Source organism: Myotis lucifugus, unplaced genomic scaffold (genome assembly GCF_000147115.1).
Source record: "Myotis lucifugus unplaced genomic scaffold, Myoluc2.0 scaffold_26, whole genome shotgun sequence".
Classification (NCBI taxonomy): Eukaryota; Metazoa; Chordata; class Mammalia; order Chiroptera; family Vespertilionidae; genus Myotis; species Myotis lucifugus.
Genome location: NW_005871074.1, coordinates 2719799 through 2745188, shown reverse-complemented (window position 1 = coordinate 2745188; position 25390 = coordinate 2719799). Strand labels below are relative to the sequence as shown.

General features: G+C 42.1%; 1 protein-coding gene across 1 annotated transcript in view; it reads left to right on the top strand.

Moving 5' to 3' along the window:
- Positions 1 to 9471: 9471 nt before the first annotated feature.
- GSR (glutathione-disulfide reductase) overlaps positions 9472 to 25390 on the top strand; it is a 20984-nt gene continuing 5065 nt past the window's right edge. The window contains exons 1-7 of the mRNA XM_023751819.1: positions 9472 to 9615; positions 9978 to 10004; positions 14932 to 15020; positions 17367 to 17436; positions 19955 to 20102; positions 20685 to 20739; positions 22115 to 22214. Of these exons, the coding sequence (XP_023607587.1) occupies positions 9472 to 9615; positions 9978 to 10004; positions 14932 to 15020; positions 17367 to 17436; positions 19955 to 20102; positions 20685 to 20739; positions 22115 to 22214 (633 nt within the window). The remainder of the gene's footprint in view (positions 9616 to 9977; positions 10005 to 14931; positions 15021 to 17366; positions 17437 to 19954; positions 20103 to 20684; positions 20740 to 22114; positions 22215 to 25390) is intronic.

Here is a 25390-nt window from a genome sequence, read left to right as displayed (position 1 = left end):
TTTGGACTTCTGTGGTGGTCGGCGGCGGCTTGGGCGGCCTGGCCAAGCGCGCCCCGGGCGGCCGAGCTGGCCGCCAGGTCGCCTTGTGGAGAACCACAAGCTGGGCGGGCACTGCGTGAGTACCGGGCCCCGCACCCCGTTGCTGCTGCAAGCCCCGCTTCCTCCTCGCTTCTTGCGGGAAGCGGTCTGCGCTCTTTCCTGCTGCGGATCGATCCGTTCCTCCGGGCCCCCAGCCGGGCACCGGGCGCTGTGCTTTCCGCTGTGCTTTCCGCTTTCCCACCCAGGATCCCAACTGGTTTAAATGAAAATTTAAATGAAAAAAAGTGTAAAGGGGCATCCTGGCGACCCTCCTCCTCCCCCCAAACCAAACCTGCGTCGGTCCCGGCCCAGGTGCAAAATCAGCGGCAGCCGGAGTGGTTAAAGCAAATGTAGCTTTCCTACATCCTCGTTCCTCTGGGTGGACGAGTATTGTATTCCACGCTGGAGCTCAGCGCCAGATCCATGCAACGTAAAACTGCATCTGGAAACATGGCAGCTGGCCCGTGTGTATGGGAGGAGGGGGAGAAGGGGTGTATTGTCCTTGAGCAATGAAGTTCCTGGTCCTCGCCCATTTCAAGGGCAGAGTGGTTTGCAGCGGTGGTTCTCACCCGTGGCTGCACATTCAAATCACCGGAGGAGTTGGAAAAATTCTTCCTGGGTTCCGCTCCCGTGGCCTCTGATTTCATTGGTCTGCGGTGCAGCCTGGCCCTGAAGGTTTTTAGAAGCTCCACAGGTGATTCCTAATTTCAGCCAAGGACGAGAACCACTGACCACAGGTTACCTCGATGTAGGATTTACTAGTAAATGAATTCTCAGACCTTGTGCTTTTTTTGTCTTTTGGGGGGCCCGGGGATTTTAAAACTACCCCCAAAAAAGAGGGTTGTAAATTCTGCAATTAAGAAACTGTTCATCATTTTTAAAAAGTTTTGTTCCCAAGTGATTGGCGTGGCTCTTTCTATCACAAGACTTGTTTGGGTGAGGTACTTGCTGTTCCTATTAAAATGTCTCCAAGATTAACCTGGGATTGGGCATGGGTTCTCTGAAGTTCCTTTGGATACTGATGTTTAAGTTGTACTAAGTTGGGAACCCCTTAAGGGCAGGGATGGGTTCCTGTGTTTGTGCACCTCTTATCATCTTAACAAAATACCTTACTCAATAACTGTATGTGAAATGAATGAAACTCAATATTGACAGCTAGGAAAGGGCCGACTCCTTTGTCCAGTCCTCATTTTCCAAGTTCAAAATGAAAGTGGGAATGAGAAAAGAAAAAAAAAATCCCTGTTAATTATCAACTTGCACCTTGACACCTTATTCCTGAGAAACTGAATTAGCGGAAGTCTGTCTCTGCAGAAAGCAGATTGAAGGGTGCCAGTAAGAGGCCCCCTGGACAACTTGATAACTGCTCATCTTTGTACCCTGTTACTTTTCTCCTTCCTCATTTATGGCACAGTCAGCTTGTGGTGTTCCTCGTCGTTGTCTGGTTCTATTAGAATTAATCAAAAAGGGGCTGACCCATTTTTAGGTTCCTGTTAGTAATGTGAACACACTAAGAGATAAACTGTCTCTGAGAGTGAACCAAGGACAGCTCAGGACAGTCCGCACGTTACTGCTTTCATGTAGATCGCCTGGCCTTTCTTATCTCCGGTTTCAGCAACTTTTATTTTCCTGTAAGCCAGCAGTTCTCAACCTGTGTGTCTCGACCCCTTTGGCAGTCGAACGACCCTTTCACAGGGGTCGCCTAAGACCATCCTGCATATCAGATATTTACATTACGATTCATAACAGTAGCAACATTACAGTTATGAAGTAGCAACGAAAATAATTTTATGGTTGGGTCACAACATGAGGGACTGTATTTAAAGGGCCAGAAGGTTGAGAACCACTGCTGTAAGCGTTGATGTTTTGGGGAAATCCCCAATTTAACATTTCAAACTGGCTTTTGTACAAGGAAGGGTGTTGGTATGTGTTGAATATGAGAGAAGATATAACCCATGGATAAGACAGGAGTTCAGATTCCAGATATCTGGGTTATCCTCAGTTGCAAAAATAAGCTTCTTACGTGCAGGAATTTCCAAGCAGGTGTAGGGAAACAAGGCTTTCTGAAGCACATTATTTCATTTGTTCATGTCTTCATTGTTTTGAATTCTAAGTGCTAAGTATTTGGAGGGGGCTGGCTGAGAGAAAAGGGTAGGTAGATACAAATATTTGTAGACAAAGGTCCCTTCCATGAAGGAATTTACAATATAGTTGGGGAACAAAGGGTAGACAGTCAACCCCAAAGTGAGGCGGACTATATTAATTGCTATAGTAATAACAAATTACAGCGGTTGAGGGAAGAGTTATAATTAATCATTTCTGCCTGGGCAACATGGGGTGGTTTTGTGAGGAGATAGTATCTTTCTGAACTTGAAGAGATGAATATTTGGATGAATATTTTTTGTGAGGGTAGAGTAAGGGCAAAGGCCTAGAGCCAGTGAATGTTGTATAATCGAATTTAACTGGAGCAGAGGGTGTCTCTAGTTGAAAAGATGGGAAGTTAATGGGTAATGGCAGTGGTAAAAAGTGTGGATTTTTGGTGTGCCCTGGCTGGGTAGCTCAGTTGGTTAGAGCATCATCTGATACCCCAGGCTGTGGATTCAGTTCCGGGTCCAGACACATACAAGAATCAACCATACATAAGCGGAACAATGTATCCATGTTTCCTTTCCTCTCTCTCTCAAATCAATACACACACACACACACACACACACACACACATATTTATTTATTTTATTTTATTTTATTTTTTTAAAGTGAAGTTTCTGGAAGTGTAACCGGAAAAGGATTGGGCCTGGAACAGGTCTGCCTAGGGCGGGCTGGTAGTGTGTGGGTTCTTGACTTCATGCAGGAAAGATTTCACAAGACAAGTCTAGGTGATTTTGAGAGTATGTTTATTAAAGCTGGGGACAGTGAAACAAGGAAGGGCTTAGGATAGAAGAAGCAACAGGGGAGCGCCTAGGCGGGGCTCTGCTTTGGCTCTCTAGAAACGTTATAGGAAAGAAGTGAAGCAGGGCAAGGCTGCTGTTAGCTCACTGAAAGGTTAGAGAAAATGGGGCCTTAGACACAGGTTCAGGATGTAAGCCCGGGACAGGCTTCTCATTGTTCCCCCAGTTGCAAGAATGGTGGGGACTCTTAAGCGTTTAGGAGAGAAGCCTGGCCGGCATGGCTCCGTGCTTGAGCATTGACCTGTGAACCAGGAGGTCACCTCCTGGTCAGGGCACATGCCCGGGTTGCCGGCTCCATCCCCAGCGTGGGGCATGCAAGAGGCAGCTGATCATTGATTCTCTCTCTTCTTTGATGTTTCTCTCTCTCTCTCCCTCTCTCTTCCTCTCTGAAATTTAAAAAAAAAAAAAAGCTCAGGAGAGAAAAGTAAGGATGTTTGCCTGAAAGGGAAGAAAGGCATGGGCATGCTCCAGAGAGAGCCAGCTCTGGATCTTTGTCTCCTGGGTTCTCATCTGTTCTCTAAAGGGAGGTATTTTATTTATTTATTTATTTATTTATTTATTTATTTATTTATTTATTTTAAAAATATATTTTATTGATTTTTTTACAGAGGAAGGGAGAGGGATAGAGCAATCAGCTGCCTCCTGCACACTCCCCACTGGGTATGTGCCCGGAACCAAGGTACATGCCCTTGACCGGAATCGAACCTGGGACCCTTGAGTCCGCAGGCTGACGCTCTATCCACTGAGCCAAACCAGTTAGGGCTAAAGGGAGGTATTTTAGGGGAGGATCTCAGCAGAATATTCATCAGCTTTATGCTGATGCACCAAAATGAGATTTATTCCTCTGACTTCATCCATCCTTAGGTGTTGTTGGTACAGATGGCACTAATTGTATTTCTGTTATCTATCTCCCTGAATAGGGTGATTTAAGCCATTTACGCCCCTGGTTGTGGAGGAGAAGTACACTCTTTAATTTAGAAACCATTCCCGATAATCAGGAAATCAAAGGAAAATGTTAAGCAGTTCCATATTGCACCTACATATAAATGATACTATAAGGCCCTCACTGGTTTGGCTCAGTGGATAGAGCATCAGCCTGTGGACTGAAGGGTCCCGGGTTTGATTCCAGTTAAGGGCATATGCCCAGGTTGTGGGCTTGATCCCCAGTAGGGGCGTGCAGGAGGCAGCTGATCAATGATTCTTTCTCATCATTGATGTTTCTATCTCTCTCTCCCTCTCCCTTCCTCTCTGAAATCAATCAAAATATATTTAAAGAAAGAAAGAAAAGGCCATTTAAAAAAATGATACTGTAAGTGTGCCTTTTGGGGTGCTCCTGAGGTCCTTGCCTGTTCTCCTTTTCAAGGTCCCAGTATGATTAGATGCTGTGGTGAGTCAGTCACTTGGCTCATACCAGGTGGGTGAGGCTTTGAGGATGGTGTGATTTCATTGCGGAAGTCCGAATTGGTCCAAATGGCTCTTGCCCAGATAAAATCAAAGGCTTGTTCTTCCTGGTGGTTCTAGGGAAGAGGCCATTTCCCAGCTTTTTCCAGCTTCTAGAGGCTTCCCACATTCCTTGGTTTCTGACCTTGTATTGCTCCTACCTCTGCTGCCATCTTCACATCATCTTCCTTAAACCGTTTGCTCTTAAGTGTTCTTGGTTAGGGAAGGAAGGGTTTTGCAATTTACTGGATGCTAAACTATTGGCCGTTTAACTGTCCGTCTCAGTTTCCTAATTCCACTTGTCCTGGCTTACTCACCTGTTCCAGAAGCCCTGTGAACTGTGGGAGGGTTTGAGTAGGAGAGTGCCATAGCAGTGGTTTTGTGGTAGGCAAGTAGAATTTTCTTTACTATTGACTCTCCAACCAGTTTTTTCCTAAATAAAATACACTTTTTACTAAACATTGTAGTTATCTGTAGTTTCTATATTTTCCATCCAGTAGTTTTGTAACACGTTTTTTAAAATGCAAGGTTTTGTTTTTAGGGGTTTGTTTCATGCTTCTCCATAAAAACTTAATAGATTCACGGAGTGATAGAGCTGGAAGGGACTTTAGAGAGTCCCTGATCCAGTCTGACCATAGTTGTTTTAAAAATGGAAGTACTCACATACACTTGCTGACCTAAAATGTTTTTTTTTTTACTTACATTTTTTAGAGTATTTACTAGTAAAAATTATATCACTATCATTTTTTGTCTTTTGTCTTATAAACATTTAGTTCTGCAGACTTGCAAGTCCAAGATCAAGGTGCCAGCAGAGCCCTAGCCAGGGTGGGTCAGTTAGTTGGAGCTTTGGCCTGTGCACCAAAGGATTGCGGGTTCGATCCCAGTCAGGGCACCTATGGGAAGCAATCAATTGATGTTTCTCTCTCTTCTCTCTCTCTCTCTCTTTTGCTCTAGCTCTCTCGCTCTCCTCCCCCTTTCCATAAAAACATTAAAAAAAACAACAAAAAAAGAATAGGCAGTAAAGATTCAATTTGAAAAAAAAAAAGGTATCAACTTCCTGGCCCTCTCTTCTGTGTTCTCACATGGTGGGAGGGCCTATCACTATCATTTTTATCAAGAAAGTTTTTTTAAAATATATATTTTTACTTATTTATTTTAGAGAGAGGGGGAGAGAGAGAAACATCAATCTGGCTGTCTCCTGCACGTCCCCCACCGGGAATCAAGCTTATAATTTCAAGGAAAGGATAGCCCTTTCAATTGAATACTTTTTTAGCTTTATGAAACATTACATGGGCCCTGTTGTTTTCATGTCGTTAAGATTGGACTCGCACAGATTCTTACAGGCATTTAGTCCAGGACCTCACTTTCCCGACAAGCAAATTGAGCGTCAGTTAAGATACTGTTGGAAAGAAACCACGCAGAGCATAACCTGTGGAACTGGCAGCCCAGCCACCAGAAACCATGGCTTTGGTGTAATTTGTTGGTGTCATTATGACTTGATGAACATTTTCAAGCATTGTTCTCAATTACAGAGGAGGAAATTTCTTACTCTTACTTCTTAGGAACCAGACATCATTTACTCGGAAAACACTTGATTAAAGGTCTACCGTATGGGTCTCTACCCCAGAGTTCCTGATTTAGTAGGTCTGGAGGGAAGCCAATGGGTGTGCAGGAGGCTGCTGCTGGATATTTCTCCCTCTCATCGATGTTTCTCTCTCTCCCCCTCACCCTTTCTCTCTCTCTAAAATAACAAAAACTTTTTTTTTTTTAAAGAATGAATCTGGTGGATCCTTTATAATTATGGGAGTCAGATGATAATGAATTTGGTCCTGGAGTCATTCATTGCATAGTTTCCTAATTTCATGCTTCCAAAGAAACCAGCTTAGATGCTTTCCAGGGTGTCTATGTGATGAGATTTTCTGGCTCCTCTTCAGTCTTCCTCTGCCAGAGGCCTTTTGTTCTTTCTGTAATATGATGGAGTAGAGTAGAACCTTTCAGGAAGGAGACCTATATTTTCTTTCTTTTTTTTACTATAAGCTCAACTTTTAAATTTAATTTTTGTTTTGTGAATTTTTTAAAATTTTTCAATTACAATTCACATTTAATATTATTTTGTGTTAGTTTTAGGTGTGCAGCATAGTCGTTAGACAATCGTATACTTTATAAAGTGTCCCATCCTCCTCCCCTCCATATATCCAGTAAGACACCTGTATTTTCAAGATGACTGATGTGTTGGTGTATGGGAAGAGTTCACTGTTCTTTGATAGAATTTATTACTTTAAGCTGTTAAGAAGCTCAGATATGAAATGACTGTCCCATGTTGTGTTCTGTAGGGGAGGGAAAATATTTTCCTCTACCCTCTTAGGTTCAGTAACTGGGACCTACAAATTAAACTGATAATAGATGAACAGGAGAAAAGGTCTATTTCATATGCCCTTTGAGCATTATAGAAAAGAAGTGGGGAGAACCAAGGAAGTAGTTAGGCCTCTGAGCTTAATACCAACTTAACAGAGGGTAATAAGTTGTGGAGAAGAGACTAGACAAAGGAAAGGGGGGATTGGGGCTTCTGAGGGGGGTAAATTATGGGAAGACAAATGTATGGGGGAAACCAATGGAAGATAAGGGTTCCTTTATTAATGTTTTTTAGTGCAGATTCATCTCAGTGCTATCCTTTCATCTCCACTGATAAGGGTTGTTCTCTTTCTGGTTCAGGAGAGGAGTGGGGGGCACCATTACACAGGGAAATCTATGCCCTGATTTTAAGCAGAAAGGAAGAGGGCAAAGAGTTCCTTCTTGTTGACTGTTTCTTGTCTTCAGCTCAAAATAATCCTTATTCCAAAGTGGCATATTTTGGGGTGGCGTATTCTGATTCCCTTTAGTTCACACGGGCCAGAACTGCTGCTAAACTTCTACTGGATACACTATCAGTGATCGGCAAACTGCGGCTCGCGAGCCACATGCGGCTCTTTGGCCCCTTGAGTGTGGCTCTTCCTAAGCCTTAGGAGTACCCTAATTAAGTTAATAACAATGTACCTACCTATATAGTTTAAGTTTAAAAAATTTGGCTCTCAAAAGAAATTTCAGTCGTTGTACTGTTGATATTTGGCTCTGTTGACTAATGAGTTTGCCGACCACTGCTAGGTCAACAAGACATGGGTATTTCTAATAACATGATTTCGCTCTTAAATTAATCTTTATTTTTCTGGATCAGGCAAAAAAAAAAGTTGTAGTAGAGTGTTAGGTTAGATGTAAAAAGTAGGAAACTGAAAGAAATCATCAATTTTTTTCCTTAGAATTCAATTACAGATAAATAATCTCTTGTTGCCCACTGTGATTAATTAAGTCATTTCTGAAGGCAGAAAAATACATGAGACGATATTTGAATTCAGTTTTTGGAGTCTCCCAAAAGCTCAATGTAATGCTTTTCTCATGATCAAAGTGTACCGTGGAGAAGTGCAAGGAGTGCCCGAAGTCAAGGTGAATTAGAGCCTTCTGCGAGCTTTGTCTTTGCGGTTCAGTTCTCCGCCTACACAGACGTGGGAGGAGTCCGCTTGAGGAAGAGTTCTTTATGATGTACTGTCACCCTTTGCCCTGGGGCCTGTGGGAGCATGTCCAGGTATTCTTGTTGAATGTACTGAGTCTGCAATAAAGAGTAGCCAGGTTCACATGGGATAGGTGTGCAGTGCTCCCCAAATAGCCTTAGGTGGTAAGAGTTGATTACCAGGACAAAAACCGCTTTTTTAAATTTTTTTTTTTAATTTTTGAAAATTTATTTATTGATTTTAGAGAAAAGATGAGAGAGAGAGAAACATCGATTTGTTGTTCCACTTATTTATGCATTCACTAGTTGATTCTCCCCAACCCCACCCCTCCACCCCCCCACTGGTTGATTCTTGTTATGTGCCCTGACCAGGGATCAAACCTGCCACCTTGGCATATTGGGACAATGCTCTACCAGTTGTGCTACCTGATCAGGGTTTTGTTTTGTTTTTTTTTTAATTGAGCTATAATTGTCATATAGCCTTATATTAGTTTCAGGTGTACAACATAATGATTCGGTATATTGCAAAATAATCACAAGGCTAGTTAACATCCATCACCATATGCAGTCACAAAATTTTTTTTCTTGTGATGAGAACTTCACTGTCTATACCAGTGATGGCGAACCTATGACACGCGTGTCAGAGGTGACACGTGAACTCATTTTTTTGGTTGATTTTTCTTTGTTAAATGGCATTTAAATATATAAAATAAATATCAAAAATAAGTCTTTGTTTTACTATGGTTGCAAATATAAAAAAATTTCTATATGTGACAAGGCACCAGAGTTAAGTTAGAGTTTTTCAAAATGCTGACACGCCGAGCTCAAAAGGTTCCCCATCACTGGTCTATACTCTTAGCAATTCCAAATACACAATATTGTATTTTTTAGTAGAGTCACCATGCTGTACACACATCCCCAGGACTTACTTAGCTCATAACTGGAAGTTTATACCTAACAAAGGCCTTTCTTGATCCTAGTGCCACTCTGCTGGAGAGGCTGGCAGGAGAGGGGGGGTTTTGAAGAAGCCTGAGAAACAGTTTGCACAGTCGATTGTATTCATGTAGGCTGATTTGTTGGGACTTTCCATCAAGTACCCTTTTGCAGACAATCCTGAAAAACAAAATGGCTTTCAAGGCAGTTTTAATCAATCTTGTTCTTAACCCAGGTTAAAAAAAAAGTTATTACTTTTAGGATGTGATCAAAAGGAAGTACACAGATATAAACAAAAGTTTGTGTGTAAGCATATATCACAGCTTGTTTACAAGAACCCTTGGGAGTAACTTATCTCCCGTCTAATGGACATGAATAGCTATTTTCTTAATCCGTTTTTTGTTTTGTTTTTTTACAAGAAATCTTACACGCATTTGTGCTTTTCCTTGTGTGTTGGCTGCTAGAATTCTGAGAATCAAATTTATGATCTGTTTCTAGTAAGTCTGTAAGACTTAATAGCATAGATGACCCTTAATGCTTGATTATCATCCTTTGGTCCTGAAAAATAATGTAGATTTCCACCAGAGGTTTTCTCAAAGGGGAAATTCTGGGTGTTTTACCCATGATACTCCAGGGGCCCAGAAATCCTCTAGGACAGCTGCGGAGATTATTCAGCTGGTAGGTCCTCTCACTTCCGACCTATTTCTCTTCTGCTTCCCCCTGGGTTCTGCGCAAGCCCAGGCTCCTGCCATCTCCTGACCTGTACTGTCGCTGAGTGCGTGGCGCCTGCAAATGGAATTGTTCCCCTCCGCCCCCTTCTGCTTTTCTTGAAAAAATGCTGATGAGTACAATTCTCTCCCTCATGACATAAGAAAAGTAATGTTCATATGCTCTATACTGGAAAAAATTAAATAATTGTAGGTTAAGACTTCGAACTCAAGTAAGTCTCCTAGGCTAATGCTTGGGGTTCATTTCTTGCAGGTTTGTTTTATATTGAGTTTAATATTATTAAAATATGTCCTTTTAATTTTTTTTCCTAGGTGAATGTCGGATGTGTCCCCAAAAAGGTAAAAATTTTTAAAAAATTCTTTATTGTTGAAAGTATTACATATGTCTTCGTTTTCCCCCATTGACCTCTCCCTGCCCGCTCCCACCCCCCAGTACATGCCCTCACCCCCCTCCTGTCTGTGTCCATTGGTTATGCTTAAATGCATGCATACAAATCCTTTGGTTGATCTCTTACCCCTTCTTCCCACCCTCCCCAAAAAGGTAGAATTTTTATTTCTTATCCCTTCCACCCTCCTTTTACATGTTTGGTAAATCATGATCAGGATTAGGTTATTTCCAAATGTTTCAGTGAAAATTCTTTCTGCAAAAAATGACTGAGAAACCAACTAATAGTGGCTTAAACAATAGGCTAGTGTTTGTTTTGTTTTTTAATATCACTTACTAAGAAACCTGGGGGAAAAACAAGAAGCCCAGAGAGAGGCACTTTCTGAGATTGGCTTAGTACTTAAGGAAATCTGAAAGCACCCTGGCTTCTTTCCATCTTTCCATTCTGATATCCTGGGCGTACAAGCAACAGTAACCACCCTGCCTCATGGCCACATGATGGCTCTCGGACTGTGTCCCACCCAGCACTGTCTCTGCAGATTGCTTTCCGTTGTCTTGGCCAGGGTTGAGCTATCCCTGCAGGGGAGCCTGGGGGAGGGAGGTGCTCCTGGGCAGATAACCACAGAAACAATGAGTTCCTGGACACTAACTGCATCTTGCATGCAAACGAAATTCATCCTGGACCTTGCCATGTAGTAAGAGTTCACCACAGGGTGACAAAGTAAAAAAATTCCTGTGGGGGCACAGGGGGGAGGTAACCAGGAATGGAACACAGTGTCTACTATCAAACTTCATAAGGAACAGTGACCAACAAAACATACATAATCATGGCATAAAAGAAACGCAGTATTCATCTGCACAAGATAACTTTTTCTTAGGGAGATCCAGCCAGGAAATAAAAAGTTTATATCCAACTCTCAGCCCAAGTGCTGATCTGACCAAGACCAAGTGGCCGATGGTGGTGGGTGGGTGCTCCTCCCACACATGGCTCTAGTTAACTGCCTGGAATCATGGGGTGACGGTGCAGAGGTGGGGTGTTTGCCTCAAGCCGTCTGGTCTTTCACCTGCCCCGGTGCATCTCTGAATTAGTTTTGTCCCAGGGAAAATAGAAGTTTTTCTCCTGGAAAGACATGTCAAGATTGTCAGGTATTTTTGTTTGTTTCATTTTGTTGGTGCGAGTTTTTGTTTTTAAGCACAGAAATCGATTTCTCTATACATCGCTCATATTAAAATCATGAATCATGTGACTTTGGGTATCTTATGTCAACTCTAAGATTGATTTCTCAAGTTACTTGATGGCACTTCTTTTTTTTTTTTTTTTTTTTATATATTTTATTGATTTTTTTACAGAGAGGAAGGGAGAGGGATAGAGAGTTAGAAACATCGATGAGAGAGAAACATCGACCAGCTGCCTCCTGCACACTCCCCACTGGGGATGAAATCGATTTCTCTATACATCGCTCATATTAAAATCATGAATCATGTGACTTTGGGTATCTTATGTCAACTCTAAGAGCCAAACCGGTTTGGCATGATGGCACTTCTTTTTTACTTGTTTTTATTTTTTGTTAATCCTCACCCGAGGATATTTTTTCCATTGCTTTTCTGAGAGAGAATGGAAAGGAGGTGGGGGGGAGGAGAGAGAGAGAGAGAGACAAACATCAATGTGAGAGAGACACATCAATTGGTTGCCTCCCACATATGCCCCAACCAGGGCCAGTGATCAGACCCAAAACCCTTCTGGTATGTGGGCCAAAGCTCTGAACACTGAGCCCACCGGCCAGGGCAATGGCATTTCTTAGTATTTGGTTACCTTTATGGTAAGTAGTCTATTGATGGAGTTACTGTGTACTTGGGTCCTAGCCCCGTCTTTGCTATTCCAGAAATTCAAGTATATTGATTTACTCAGGAGTGAATTGATTATCTGACATCAAAAGAAATGGTTTTATAAAATGATAATATTGATTTATCAGTTTAGTGTGAGTGAGATTATATCTGGGTTTAATAATTAGGACAGGTTAGCTTTTTCTCAATATGGAGACCCAGCTGGCAAACCAAATTCTTGAGTGAAAGTTTCTTAAGTTTTCCATTCTGTAGCCTCATGGATTCTCTTTACCACTGTAGTGATCGTTGGTGCTAGTAGCTATAGTGCAGGTTACCTTGAATGAACTCATCCTTACCTGTGACAAAGGAAAAAATGACAGCTCTGATTTCCAAAGCTGACTCTTGCTTATACTTGCTAATTATTTTATTCCACATTTGAATGCAATTTTAAAACATGTTATAATCCTAAGCTTACAACATTTTGTTACTGAGATTACATTTTATTTATTATTATTTTTTTTTTTAAATTTTGTTGTTGATTTTTAGAGAGAGAGGAAGGGAGAGGGAGAGAGAAAGAGAAACATACATCGATGGATTGGCTGCCTCCTGCACAGCCCCTACTGGGGATCCAGCCCACAACCCGGGCATGTGCCCTGACCAGGAATCCAACCTTCGACCTCTTTGGTGCATGGGATGATACCCAACCAATTGAGCCATATCAACCAGGGCTGAGATTACATGTTAAATTAGCAAATACCCTAATCTCGTCAGTGACACAAGCCTGAGTTTTATTCCAGAAAGGTTTTCTGTAATATGTTTTCTAGTATAGGGAGGGGTTTTTTTTTCTGTCTTAGGAAAATTTCTTGTTTTCTGTGGGACATTTTTCCTCAAAAATGTTCTTTCCTTTTTGTCTTAGATTTTGGAATCTGTTCTACTTGGAATCATGCAATTATGGATATATGGATTATGTAAATTAGTTATATGTAGTTTAAACCAATTATGGTAGTAAATCTGCTATTGATTGGTGCTACCTCATTATTTTAAAATACCGTCTGGACTGATACTGCATAGTGGACTGAATTTGTAATATTTTATTCCCATATATTTCACTTACCCTTCTATTCTGATCACATGTACCAGATAGTGACCTTATATTTTTGTAGGGGTCTACTGATTTCAAAATGCTTTCGCATTCTTGAAGATCAGTGGGTAGTTACCTCTTGTTCTGTAGAGCAGGCTGGCGCCTAGAGTAACTGCCCCTCTGCACAGGGTAGAGCGAAGCAGCAGCAGAGAAGGAACTGGATGGATGGGCCTGCTGCTGCCCCGATCAGGTCTCAGTCTAAAACAGTGATGGCGAACCTATGACACGCGTGTCAGAGGTGACACGCGCACTCATTTTTTGGGTTGATTTTTCTTTGTTAAATGGCATTTAAATATATAAAATAAATATCAAAAATATAAATCTTTGTTTTACTATGGTTGCAAATATCAAAAAATTTCTATATGTGACACGGCACCAGAGTTAAGTTAGGGTTTTTCAAAATGCTGACACGCCGAGCTCAAATGCAGTTCAGACAGAGGCACCCTCTCCAGAGGGTTAGATGCTATAACACCGTGCAAACTATAAACTGGAAGTAAATAAATATCTGCTAGATTATTTTTTGTATATATCACTAAACCTCAGGATAATATGAGGTTTAGTGATGTGTCTTAAAATAACATTAATTTATTTGTGGTATTGATAAATTTTTCATATGCATTGTTTAAGATAAAGACTCTAGCAGATAGCCCTGGCCAGTGTGGCTCAGTTGGTTGAGTGTCACCCTGTGCACCGAAAGGTCTCTGGTTCAGTTCCCATTCAGGGCACATACCTAGGTTATGGATTTGATCCACGGTCGGGTTGCATATGGGAAGCAACTAATTGATGTTTCTCTCTCTCTCTCTTTCTCCCCCCCTCCCTTTCCTCTCTCTCTAAAAACAAAACAATAAAAACATTAAAAAAATAATCTAGCAGATAAAATGGTGCATTCTATATTACATGAATTTCACTTCAGTAAAGGAAACAGAATCCAGTAGTCATCAATTCATTCATCTTTAGGCATAAAGGGAGAAAGGTGCAAACAAGGAATCTTAAGGCTTATCAAAAGTGGAACTAAGACTTGTCTGGCCAGGAAAAATGGTAGTTTGGCTGTCCTCAAGAGTTCCGGATGCCAATTTGAATTCAGTTATCACGAGGATCAGTTGGCATTTAAAAGGCTTCTACAGTTTGTAGGCTACATTCCGCAAGAGATGCATTGAACCTTTGAGTTCCAGGTGTCTGATCACATACGTTCTTACAAGGGCATGTTTATAGTTACCGAAAACATAACAGGAATGCATTCTCTTAAAGTTTTCAGTCTTCATCTTTACCTAATAGTTTCCTTCCAAATCACTGTACTGTAAAGTTACAGATGCAATTCCATTTCCTGGAACTAATCACAAAAGTCAGGGCTTAAAGAAATCTGAAGCTTAAAAAGAGATGGTAAGCCCGGCTGGCATGACTCAGTGATTGAGTGTCAACCTATGAACCAGGAGGTCACAGTTCAATTCCTGGTCAGGGCACATACCTGGGTTGCGGGCTCGATCCCCAGTGTGGAGTGTGCAGGAGGCAGCCAAGCAATGATGCTCTATCACCATTGATGTTTCTATCTCTCCCTCTCCCTTCCTCTCTGAAATCAATTAAGAAAAAAAAGAGTGATATATACAAAAAAGTATATCTACAAAAGAGAATTTAAGCAATAATAAATGTTAATGGAAGGACCCTGAGCCTTATAATATCCTGCTTCTCAGAGTTTATAAACTAGGGAATTTAACTCTAGAAGTAATTTCCCCCAATATTTCAGAAGCTTCCCTATAAAATCTGGTCATATTTCTGAACTTTTTCTTTTAAAATACAGTTTTACTTTTAATTTAAAGGTCAGTATTATTATCATCTGCTGTTACAAAGTTACCTTTCATTCGAGATTTCTGTCTTCCCTCAGGACTCATGTACTACTGTTTTGGGTACTTTTTTTGCAGATAATGTGGAACACGGCTGTGCACTCTGAATTCATGCATGATCATGTTGATTACGGATTTCAGAGCTGTAATGGTAAATTCAATTGGCGGTAAGTGTTCATTCTCAGAGGGTTCTTTTTACAAATATAAGTATTTTTCTTTCAGAATTAAATGTTCCACAAACTTTTTCGGGGGGCTCTATTGTGGTAAAATATATATTACAAGCTTTTGGAGGTAATGGAGATATTTATGGCTTTGATTGTGGTGAGGGTTTCACGGGTGTGTACTTATCTCTATATTCATCAAGCTGTATACATTAAATATGTGCATATACAGACACACAACATCAAATGTCTGTTTTAGCCATTTTTAACCAATTAATTGCCACATGTCTAAAACGGAAACCATCCCCACACGCCACGATATTTTGAATTTAATGTAAAAAATCAATTTGCAATGAATATTATAAAAATTAATATATTACTCACAGTGCAGGTGTTCTTGAATATTTTCAGCTGAAAAATTCTCACGAAAAATGATTTTAAAGTTGGTCAGGGCTGCCACTTAGGGAAAACTTTTTTTTTTTTTTAAATATATTTTATTGATTTTTCACAGAGAGGAAGGGAGAGAGATAGAGAGCTAGAAACATCGATGAGAGAGAAACATCGATCAGCTGCCTCCTGCACACCCCCTACTGGGGATGTGCCTGCAACCCAGGTACATGCCCTTGACCGGAATCGAACCTGGGACCCCTCAGTCCGCAGGCCAACGCTCTATCCACTGAGCCAAACCGGTTTTGGCAAAAACTTTTTTTTTTTATAGATGCACATGGCGTGTGGGGAAGGTCTGCCGCTTGCGTCTACAGATGCTTGTGGCGTACAGTGAGTTAAGTTGTCAATTCAGTAGCATTAAGCATATTCATAGTGTTGTGCAACCATTATCACTATCCATTTCCAGAACTTTTCCATCATCCCAAGCAGAAACAGTGTTGTTCAGTGTACCCATTAAACAGTACCTCATCTGCCCTGACCGGTTTGGCTCAGTGGATAGAGTGTCGGCCTGCGGAGTGAAGGGTCCCAGGTTCGATTCTGGTCAAGGGCATGTACCTTGGTTGCGGGCACATCCCCAGTAGGGGGTGTGCAGGAGGCAGCTGATTGGTGTTTCTAACTCTCTATTTCTCTCCCTTCTCTCTAAAAAAATAAATAAAATGTATTTTAAAAAAATAAAAAACAAATAAACAATACCTCATCTCCCTTCCTCCCAGCCCCTGGTATCTCTGTTCTACTTTCTACTTTGCATATTCCAGGTCAGGGGTGGGCAACCTTTTTGTGAGTGCGTGCCAAAACCAGCAAAATCTCTGACTCAGAATTCTGCGTGCCAACCCTAATTTTTTGAGAACATGTTATGCCTACTTGATATCTCTTAAGATGTACGTATGTGAAGAACCTTGAAGAAATAATAAAATTCATCCGAGCGACAAAAACACAGTATATGATGATGAAAAATACATTTATTTTTTAATGTATACATGTTATGTAAAATTATTTATTTATCTAAGATGCACCTACACTGAATTTATCTGAAAAATAAAAAAGTCGATATTAAGAAAAAAATTGTAAATGGAAGATTATAAGAGAGGGTTTCGAGTGCTAGCAAAAGTTACTGGCGTGCCATGTTTGGCACATGTGCCAGGGGTTGCCCACCCCTGTTCTAGGTACTTTGTACAATATTTGTCCTTTATGCCTGGCTTATTTTATTTAGTATGATGTTTTCAAAGTTTATCCTTGTGCCTGTGTCAGAATTTCAATCCTTTTAAAGGCTGAATGATATTATTTTATCTTTATATACCATATTTTGTTTCTCCGTTCATTTTTCAATGGGCTTTTGGGTTTTCTACCTTTTGTCTATTGTGAATAATCATGCTATGAACATTGGTCTACAAGTTCGTGCCTTCAGTTATTTTGGGTCGATACCTAGAAGTGGAATTGCTGGGTCATGTGGCAATTTTGTGTTTAAATTTTTTTAAGGAACTGCCATAAACTTTTTGAAGCCATCGAATTTTTAAAAATTTTTAGCAAATTCATTCATTTAACAGATATTGAGTGGCAAGTGTGATTTGAAGATTATTTATTCCCTTAGATGCAGTCGACCGTTTAGTTCCAATAAGCTCTTATTGCTACCATGCTAGGTACTGTGCCAAAGTAGCTATCTTTGTCTTCTGTGCAAAGAAAAATGTTATCTATATACCGTGGATGCCAACTGAACATTCTCCACGGAGTAGAATAGGGGTTCTCCACATATGGGACAGCAGATGGACACGGGGAGGGGTGGCTGTCTTTAGAGACATTGACTCATGGGGTTTGTGCTGAGGGTGTGTGATTCAGGGACAGATGCCCTACTTACTAACTGAAGGAGGAGAATCCTCTTTCTCAGCACTGACTCAGGTTTCACTGCAGGGTGATAAAGGAAAAACGGGATGCCTATGTGAGCCGCCTGAACACCATCTATCAAAATAATCTAACCAAGGTGAGTATGCCGGGCTGGCAACTTTGAGAAGTTGCTGTTTGTTGCTTGAGTATGCTAACAGGTCCGGCCAGACTAAAGCATAGCCATTGCCCGTCTCTCTCATTGTTTCTGCTACTTCTCTTATGATTAACGATTCTGAGGTTGACCTGTCAGGGAAAGCCTCTCACTGGGTAGGCCAGTCTCTTTTCTACAGAGAGGTGTGTCAAAGTTGGGAGACCAGGTCTCACCTGATGGCTGTATCTCGAGTAGACCTGGCTCTCCAGTTTGTTCCAAAAGCCAAGCCCATAAGAGACTGAATATGCCAGTTTATTAATTAAAATCAGGAGCATGATGTGGATGGAAACGTGCATCCTCATCCTTGGTGGCTAAATCTACTCAGTAGTCCAAGGTATGGTTCAGAAGGTTTCTTTTTCTGTGAATGAAATCTCTTCAAGGAAATTGGGCAAAGACCTGTTGTCCTTGGCTATCCTGAGGCTTTTCCCGTCTTAGTGCTTAGATATCATACCTCTCCCACTGGGACTATGCCAGGGACATTGACAAATTTTGCATCATCGACTCTTTCTTGACGGCATATATCTCATCACCCTTCATTTGCCTTTTTGCTCTCACTTTGCAGTTTCTAAGATTTGAATGTAACTGAGGTTATATTTAGATCAGAGGATTCTTTTTAAAAAAATATGTTTTTTATTGATTTTTAGATCGAGAGGAAGGGAGAAAGATAGAGAGATAGAAACATCAATGAGAGAGGAACATCACCTGCCTCCTGCACACCCCCTACTGATGGATTGAGCCCACAACAAAGGCATGTGCCCTGACCCCAAACCTCTTGGTTCTTGGGTCAACGCTCAACTGCTGAGCCACACGGGCCAGGCTAGATCAGAAGATTCTTGATGATATTCAGGTCACTGTAATCTCATTAGCAGATTGTTGATAAGCCAATTTTAGTGTGAGTTACTTCTACAGATGGCTAACCTCAGACATTTTTATATTGATTCATATCATTCATTGGGTTTCTTTTTGGATGATGATATTTTCTGACCTTAATCCCCAATTCAAGGGGAAAATATTTGGGGCCTTCAGTCCCCTAGGCACTGATGACAAGACATTTTAAGTCTATTAGACATGAGTTGAGATAACAGTTGTTATACTAAACACCCACATCAGATTTTATTAAAAAGTGGAGCTAGCTAAAGTGCAAAAGTGATAGAAAAATCACTCAAGAAACAGCATTTTTTAATACTCACAAATCTTGGTGTGCTGTATAACTTACCCTGACGTTATGGGGAAGGAATTCTGAATAGGAAAGGAAACTTTCTGTCAAATACCCTAGGAAATGAAAGTAAAAATCTCATCAGTTCTTCCTCCAAACTATTGTCTAGATCAGTGATGGCGAACCTTTTGAGCTCGGCGTGTCAGCATTTTGAAAAACCCTAACTTAACTCTGGTGTCGTGTCACATATAGAAATTTTTTGATATTTGCAACCAGAGTAAAACAAAGACTTATATTTTTGATATTTGTTTTATATATTTAAATGCCATTTAACAAAGAAAAATCAACCAAAAAAATGAGTTCGCGTGTCACCTCTGACACGCGTGTCATAGGTTCGCCATCACTGGTCTAGGTTATTGCCACTTGATGCATACCCCTTTTTGGCTAGCACCCCCTAAGAAATTATTACCTCCTGTAGGAAGGATTTTGTGGAGGCTTGTGGCTTTTGGCATTGATCTTGATTCATCCTGATTAAGCAGGGCACGTGCAGAGCAGGCCTGGGGGGTGATTGCAAAAGAGGCAATCACTCAATCAGAACCAAGCATGTTCTAAAATGTTCCAACATTCTGTTCTGTAATCCTGTTTGCATAATGCCATTATCCTTGTAAGCTGCCCACGTTTGCATGCCAATACATGCATCATAGCTGGCAGAAGCTTGCTGGCAATCTCCAATCCCCAAATGGAGGCCCTGGCACAGTATGAGCAAGTGGGGGTTTGCGTTCTCAGCATCTCTAGCCTGGACCTTCATTGTCATGTAAATTGGCGGTATTCTCCCCATTTTGTTTAAGAAAACCTGAAACATCGCATTTTCCTGCCTCGGCCTGAGTATTTCTCTTTTGCCTCTGCTCCCTTTGCCTCTATCCTTTTTTCTCTCTTAGCCCTCTGTTCCTCCTCCGACAACATCATTCTTCATGGTGTTTCCATTGCAAGTGAGACTTTCCCCCTCAAGTTTTGGAGACAAAAATATCTTTTTCCTTGTGGGGGTGACTTGCATATTCTTTTTGGTCTCTGGCAAAAAACAGCACCTTTATTTCTTCTTACTTGTACATTTCCAGCATCGTATGGCAATCCTCTTACCTAAGTATCAGTTAAACAGAAGTTCTGTAGAAACTTGAACATTGAGAGTTGTCTTGGCCTCAGCAAACCCAAATTCAGAATCCTCAGTGGAGAAAGGGAAAGCTCTGATAAGGGCAAGCAGATGTTTTTGTTTTAGCTTACGAACATTTTCATGTCACGGTTCCTCTCCAGGCCCAAATAGAAATCATCACTGGCTACGCATCGTTCACCGGTGACCCCAGGCCCACAGTAGAGGTCAGTGGGGAAAAGTACACTGCTCCTCACATCCTGATTGCAACAGGTGGCGTGCCCTCGCATCCACAGGAGAGCCAGGTCCCGGGTGAGTCTCCCAGAGGCAATTGCTTGTGAATAACAGCCAGGGGGGAGTTGATCGGAGGGTGGGAGAGTGAAGCAGAGCCAGCGGAGCCTACTCTTAAGAGCTGAGCAAATGTTTGTTTCACAGAGAAATTTGATAGTTATTTGGTCATCACTGCTCTTATTTCTAGAGGGAGGAGAAAAAATGTCTACCAGGGCCCTGACCGGTTTGGCTCAGTGGCTAGAGCGTCGGCCTGTGGACTGAAGAGTCCCAGGTTTGATTCCGGTCAAGGGCATGTACCTTGGTTGCGGGCACATCCCCAGTAGGAGGTGTGCAGGAGGCAGCTGATCGATGTTTCTCTCTCATCGATGTTTCTGCCTCTCTGTCCCTCTCCCTTCTTCTCTGTAAAAAATCAATAAAATATCTTTTTTTTTTAAAATGTCTACCAGGGGAAGAGTTGGTTGGCAGCTTCCCAAGTGAGGACTTTTAAAAACTTGTCAAACTAGAGAGCATGATGGCTAAGAGAGTATTGGTTCTTGTGTAAGATGTTGTGATTATTTTCCAAGAGAAGGCTCAGTCTGTGTGATCCATATTTCACTTTCCTAGGTGCCAGCTTGGGAATAACCAGTGATGGATTCTTTCAGCTGGAAGAATTGCCTGGGTAAGCTGGTGTCCTTCCTGACCTCGGTGTTCACGCTCCCTCAGGCTCTCCTCTGACACTCTCCCCCTCCACCCCCAGCCTTAAACGCAGGCTTTCCTGGTTCTGTTCTCCTATCTTCTCTTTTTATGACATTGGGTGTCTCATTCACTCGTACCCCTCATTAAGTAACTCAGGTCTTTCATGCCTTTGGTCAGAGTCCATTGCAGAATTTTAAGAACCAGAGTCAAGCACATGATGGTTCTGAAGGATAGTAAAGCCCTGAAACTATCTTCTGGCGTCAGCTTGATACAGCATCAATCACTAATGTGTCTCAAATACCTGCTTCTGGTGTTCAGAGCCCCTGGTGCACAAACAAAGGCTCTGTCAGTCTCACGAAAATAGATTTTCCGAAATCGAGCTTTCTATGTGTTTGCCCAAATAACCTTAGTAAATGTCTGACATGGGTTCAGATACACAGAGAGGAAAAATATAAGGAGGAAGATATTTTTCTAATTTGCAGAAGCCCCCAGTGGCAGACTTTCTAAGTTAGAGGGATCTTCCCTTCACTCATGAAAAGAGGCAACACTCAGGCACCAGAGCAGGGACCCTTTAGTGCAGGGACTTTATCTCCTTCCAAGTAACACCCACTCCGGAGTCAGCAGCTCAGCTCTGCTGCTCCCAGAGCGGGTGCTGCCAATCCAGTTTGAGGTCTTAATCCTGTGCTTTTATAAAGGCCTTCACGGAGGGGGGCGGGGGTGACTAACAAGTCATGCCCACACCTTTACCTTAATTCACCTGGAGCCACAGTTAATGTGGGACCAGAGGGTTTCTTTGCAGTTCCACGCTGCAGTGAAGCTGCCCTGTTGAGATATGCAGACCAGGCAATCTTTTGACTTTAAGACAAGCAAACAGCCTTTTTAGACTTGCTGTCTGTGGAGCATGGAAACGTGTTACAGAGCAGCCTTTTTCCCCTCGTGACCCACCCTGTGCTGTTTGGTTTTAGGGTTGAATGATGTGACACGTATGGTCATGACTCGTCTTGTTTGTTGGATGATATAATTCAACCTGGACTCGCTCTCAGAGCCATTTGATTATATAAATGTGCATTAAACATTTTACTTTATTTTTTTTGTTTTGCATTAAACATTTAAAAATCATTTCTTAAACTTGCATTGCTAGCACAATAAATGAATTTAAATGAATTCATTCAAATTATACCAATGTCAATTTCTTAGTTTTGACAACTGTACCATGGTTACGTAAGATATCAGTTTTGAGAAAAACTGGGCAGAAGTATACAGGACATCTCTGTACTAGCTTTTCAACTTTTCTGTAAACCTAAAATTATTCAAAAACAAGTTTATTTTAAAATCTCGACCCTGTGCTTTCACTTCAGCCGCAGCGTCATTGTCGGTGCAGGATACATCGCCGTGGAGATAGCGGGGATCCTCTCTGCCCTGGGTTCTAAGACATCACTCATGATACGACACGATAAGGTACGTTCCATCCTTTTACCTCTCCTTCCTTGATGTTAATCTTTTAAAAAACCTACAGTGAGAGTTTTCTCTTATGTTGTCATTAAATACTAGGGTGCAAAGCCTGTGGAGGTTGGCTGCTTTGTTCCATGTGGGGCTGCATAGAAGCCATTTGAATTAGGCCTTATGTCCTTCTCAGCTCCCAGCTGCTGGTTGATAATAATGATTGCGAATCTATCAAACTGGCTGGTATTTTTATCATGAGGTACTAGATAGTATCAAATGCCTTCAGAAGGAAACACACAGGATCAGTTTAATTTCTTATTCTGGAAACCAATTTTATACGATCAGGTACTATTGGATTTTTAACAGTCAACTAAATTCTTTGCATTAAAAGGAAAAATATCAAAAATATTTACACGCAGATATTCATGGCAGCATTATTCGCAATAGCCAAGAGGTGGAAGCAACCCAAGTGTCCATTGGTGGATGAATGGATAAATACAAAGTGGTATCTATACTAATAAAAGGGTAATATACTAATTAGACCAGATAGACCTGATGTCTTTCGGACGTCCTTCCGGACAAAGCCACAGTGGCAGGGCCGAGGCAGAGGCGATTAGGGGCGATCAGGCAGGCAGGCAGAGCAGTTAGGGCCGATCAGGCCAGCAGGGGAGAGGGGTTAGGGGTGATCAGGCAGGCAGGCAGAGTGGTTAGGGGCGATCAGGCCGTCAGGAGAGAGCAGTTAGGGGTGGTCAGGCAGGCAGAGGGGTTAGGGGTGATCAGGCAGGCAGAGCAGTTAGGGGTGATCAGGCCGGCCACGGAGAGTGGTTAGGGGCGATCAGGCAGGCAGGCAGATGGGTTAGGGGCGATCAGGCAGGCAGGCAGGCAGAGGGGTTAGGGGCGATCAGCCAGGCAGGCAGAGGGGTTTAGGGCGATCAGGCAGTCAGGCAGAGGGGTTAGGGGCGATCAGGCAGTCAGGCAGAGGGGTTAGGGGCGATCAGGCAGGCAGGCAGAGGGGTTAGAGGTGATCAGGCAGGCAGGCAGAGTGGTTAGGGGCAGTCAGACAGGCAGGCAGATGAGTGGTTAGGAGTCAGTGGTCCTGGATTGTGAGAGGGGTATCTGACTGCTGGTTATCCTCCGAGGGGTCCTGGATTGGAGAGGGTGCAGGCCAGGCCGAGGGACCCCCTCCCCGGCCCCCTCCCCGCCCCCATGCACGAATTTTGTGCACCGGGCCCCTAGTCCTATATAATAAAAGACTACTATGCAAATCAACCAAACGGCAGAAAGACCTGTTGCGATGATGTGCACTGACCACCAGGGGTTCTCACAGGGGGAGAGCTGCTCAGCCAGAAGCCGGGCTCATGGCTGGCAAGCACAGCGGCAGTGGCGGGAGCCTCTGCCACTAAGAATGTCAGCGGGGAGCGGATCTAAGCTGTCAGTCCGGATATCCCTCGAGTGCTCCCAGACTGTGAGAGGGTGCAGGCTGGGCTGAGGGACACCCCCCACCCCCAAGTGCACGAATTTCGTGCACCGGGCCTCTAGTATACATATAATGGAATATTATTCAGCCTTAAAAAGGAATAGCATTCTGATGTGTTACAATGTGGATGAGCCTTGGGAGCATGCTAAATGAAATAAACCAGACACAAAAAGACAAATACTATATTATTTCACTTCTGTGAAGGTATCTAGAGTAGTCAGACTCACAGACACAGAAAGTAGAATGGGGGTGGTTGTCAGGGAGCTGCAGGGAGGAGGAAATGGAGAGTATTGTTTAATAGCTATAGGGTTTCAGTTTTTCAAGAGAGAAAAAGCTCTGGAGATCAGCACAGCAATAGGAATATACTTAACACTTTGGAACTGTATGCTTACAAATGGTTATGTTGGTAAATTTAATGTTATGCTTTTTTTTTTTTTTAACCAGACACAACAAATAATAATAAAGGAAGCTCATAGGTCATTTGCCCTAACCTCATTCTAAGGCTAAGAGAGGTTTTGGGAGTACTAATTAATATCAAAACTGACAGTCAACTAAGGTCTCAGAAGCCCAGGCCAGTATTTTTTCTGCTAAAATGCTGCCTCCCTGTTTGTCACTGAGGATAAAGTGCTGCTTTGTCTGTTTTTTGATTACTTGTGGCTCAGCATCACTGGGTTGTGGCGCAGTATTGGAGTTTCCAGAGGCATGGGGTGGGGCGGTAATAGGAGGGTTGGCCCAAGAATCTGCCTGCCCCTAACAAGTGTGTGACTTGGGCAAGTCATTTATTGCCTTTGGAATAGGATTTATCAGATTCTAGACCACTTAGATGCTATGATTCAAATTCTTGGTTATTTGAGCAAATGGAGGGAGATGAGGGAAGCTGACCGTGCTGGTCAATGTGTGCTCAGAGGAGCGTCCTCTTTGGCTTTGATGCTTGTCATATAATTAAGCCCCGGGAGATTTACGTCCCGAATGTTTTTCATAGGTCATGTTGGAAGGAGGAAGGCAGAGGGATAGCTAGCCTGAATTTAATAAATAAATAAGCAAATAAATTGCAGCAGTCTGTCAGCAGGGTGGTTAATTTCCTGCATTTGGAAAAGTGGCTTGTTTGCCGAGAACCACGTCTACTTGGGCTTCTTGCCCTCTCCCATCTCCAATGCCTCAGACTCTTTCTCCTTTCCTCCCTGTCCCAGTATAACTCTAATCTAGAAGTAGCCTATAATAACTCATGACCTCCCCCCCCCCCCGCCACTTTTACCCTGCCTAGGGTATGTTGCATATGTATTATCACAAAGACATATCTAGAGAAAGAAAGAGGATCCTATGAGAAGAGAAAGTTGCTAAACAGTAACAACTATTATTTAAAAGAATAGCCTCCCTAGGGCAGTAATGGAAGCCCCATATGAACATTGAAATCCAGCTGGAAGTAATATTGAGAATTTTGGGAAAAAAGCAAAAATTCTGGTAGCAAAAATGTAGATTATTATGTCAATTCTATTTCCTGTTTCAATGATGTTACACTATAGAATTCATGTGGCTCCTAATTAGCTCAAGGCTGTGTGATTCTCATAGTCATGGAACTTCATAAGGGCAAACAAAAGAATAGCTATTTCAGCATCTTAAGTGAAAATTAACAAATGATAATAATGCTTAAATCTGGGGATATTAGACACTAAAGCTTATTAATGTAAGTGATAAATGCTTTTAAAATCTGACA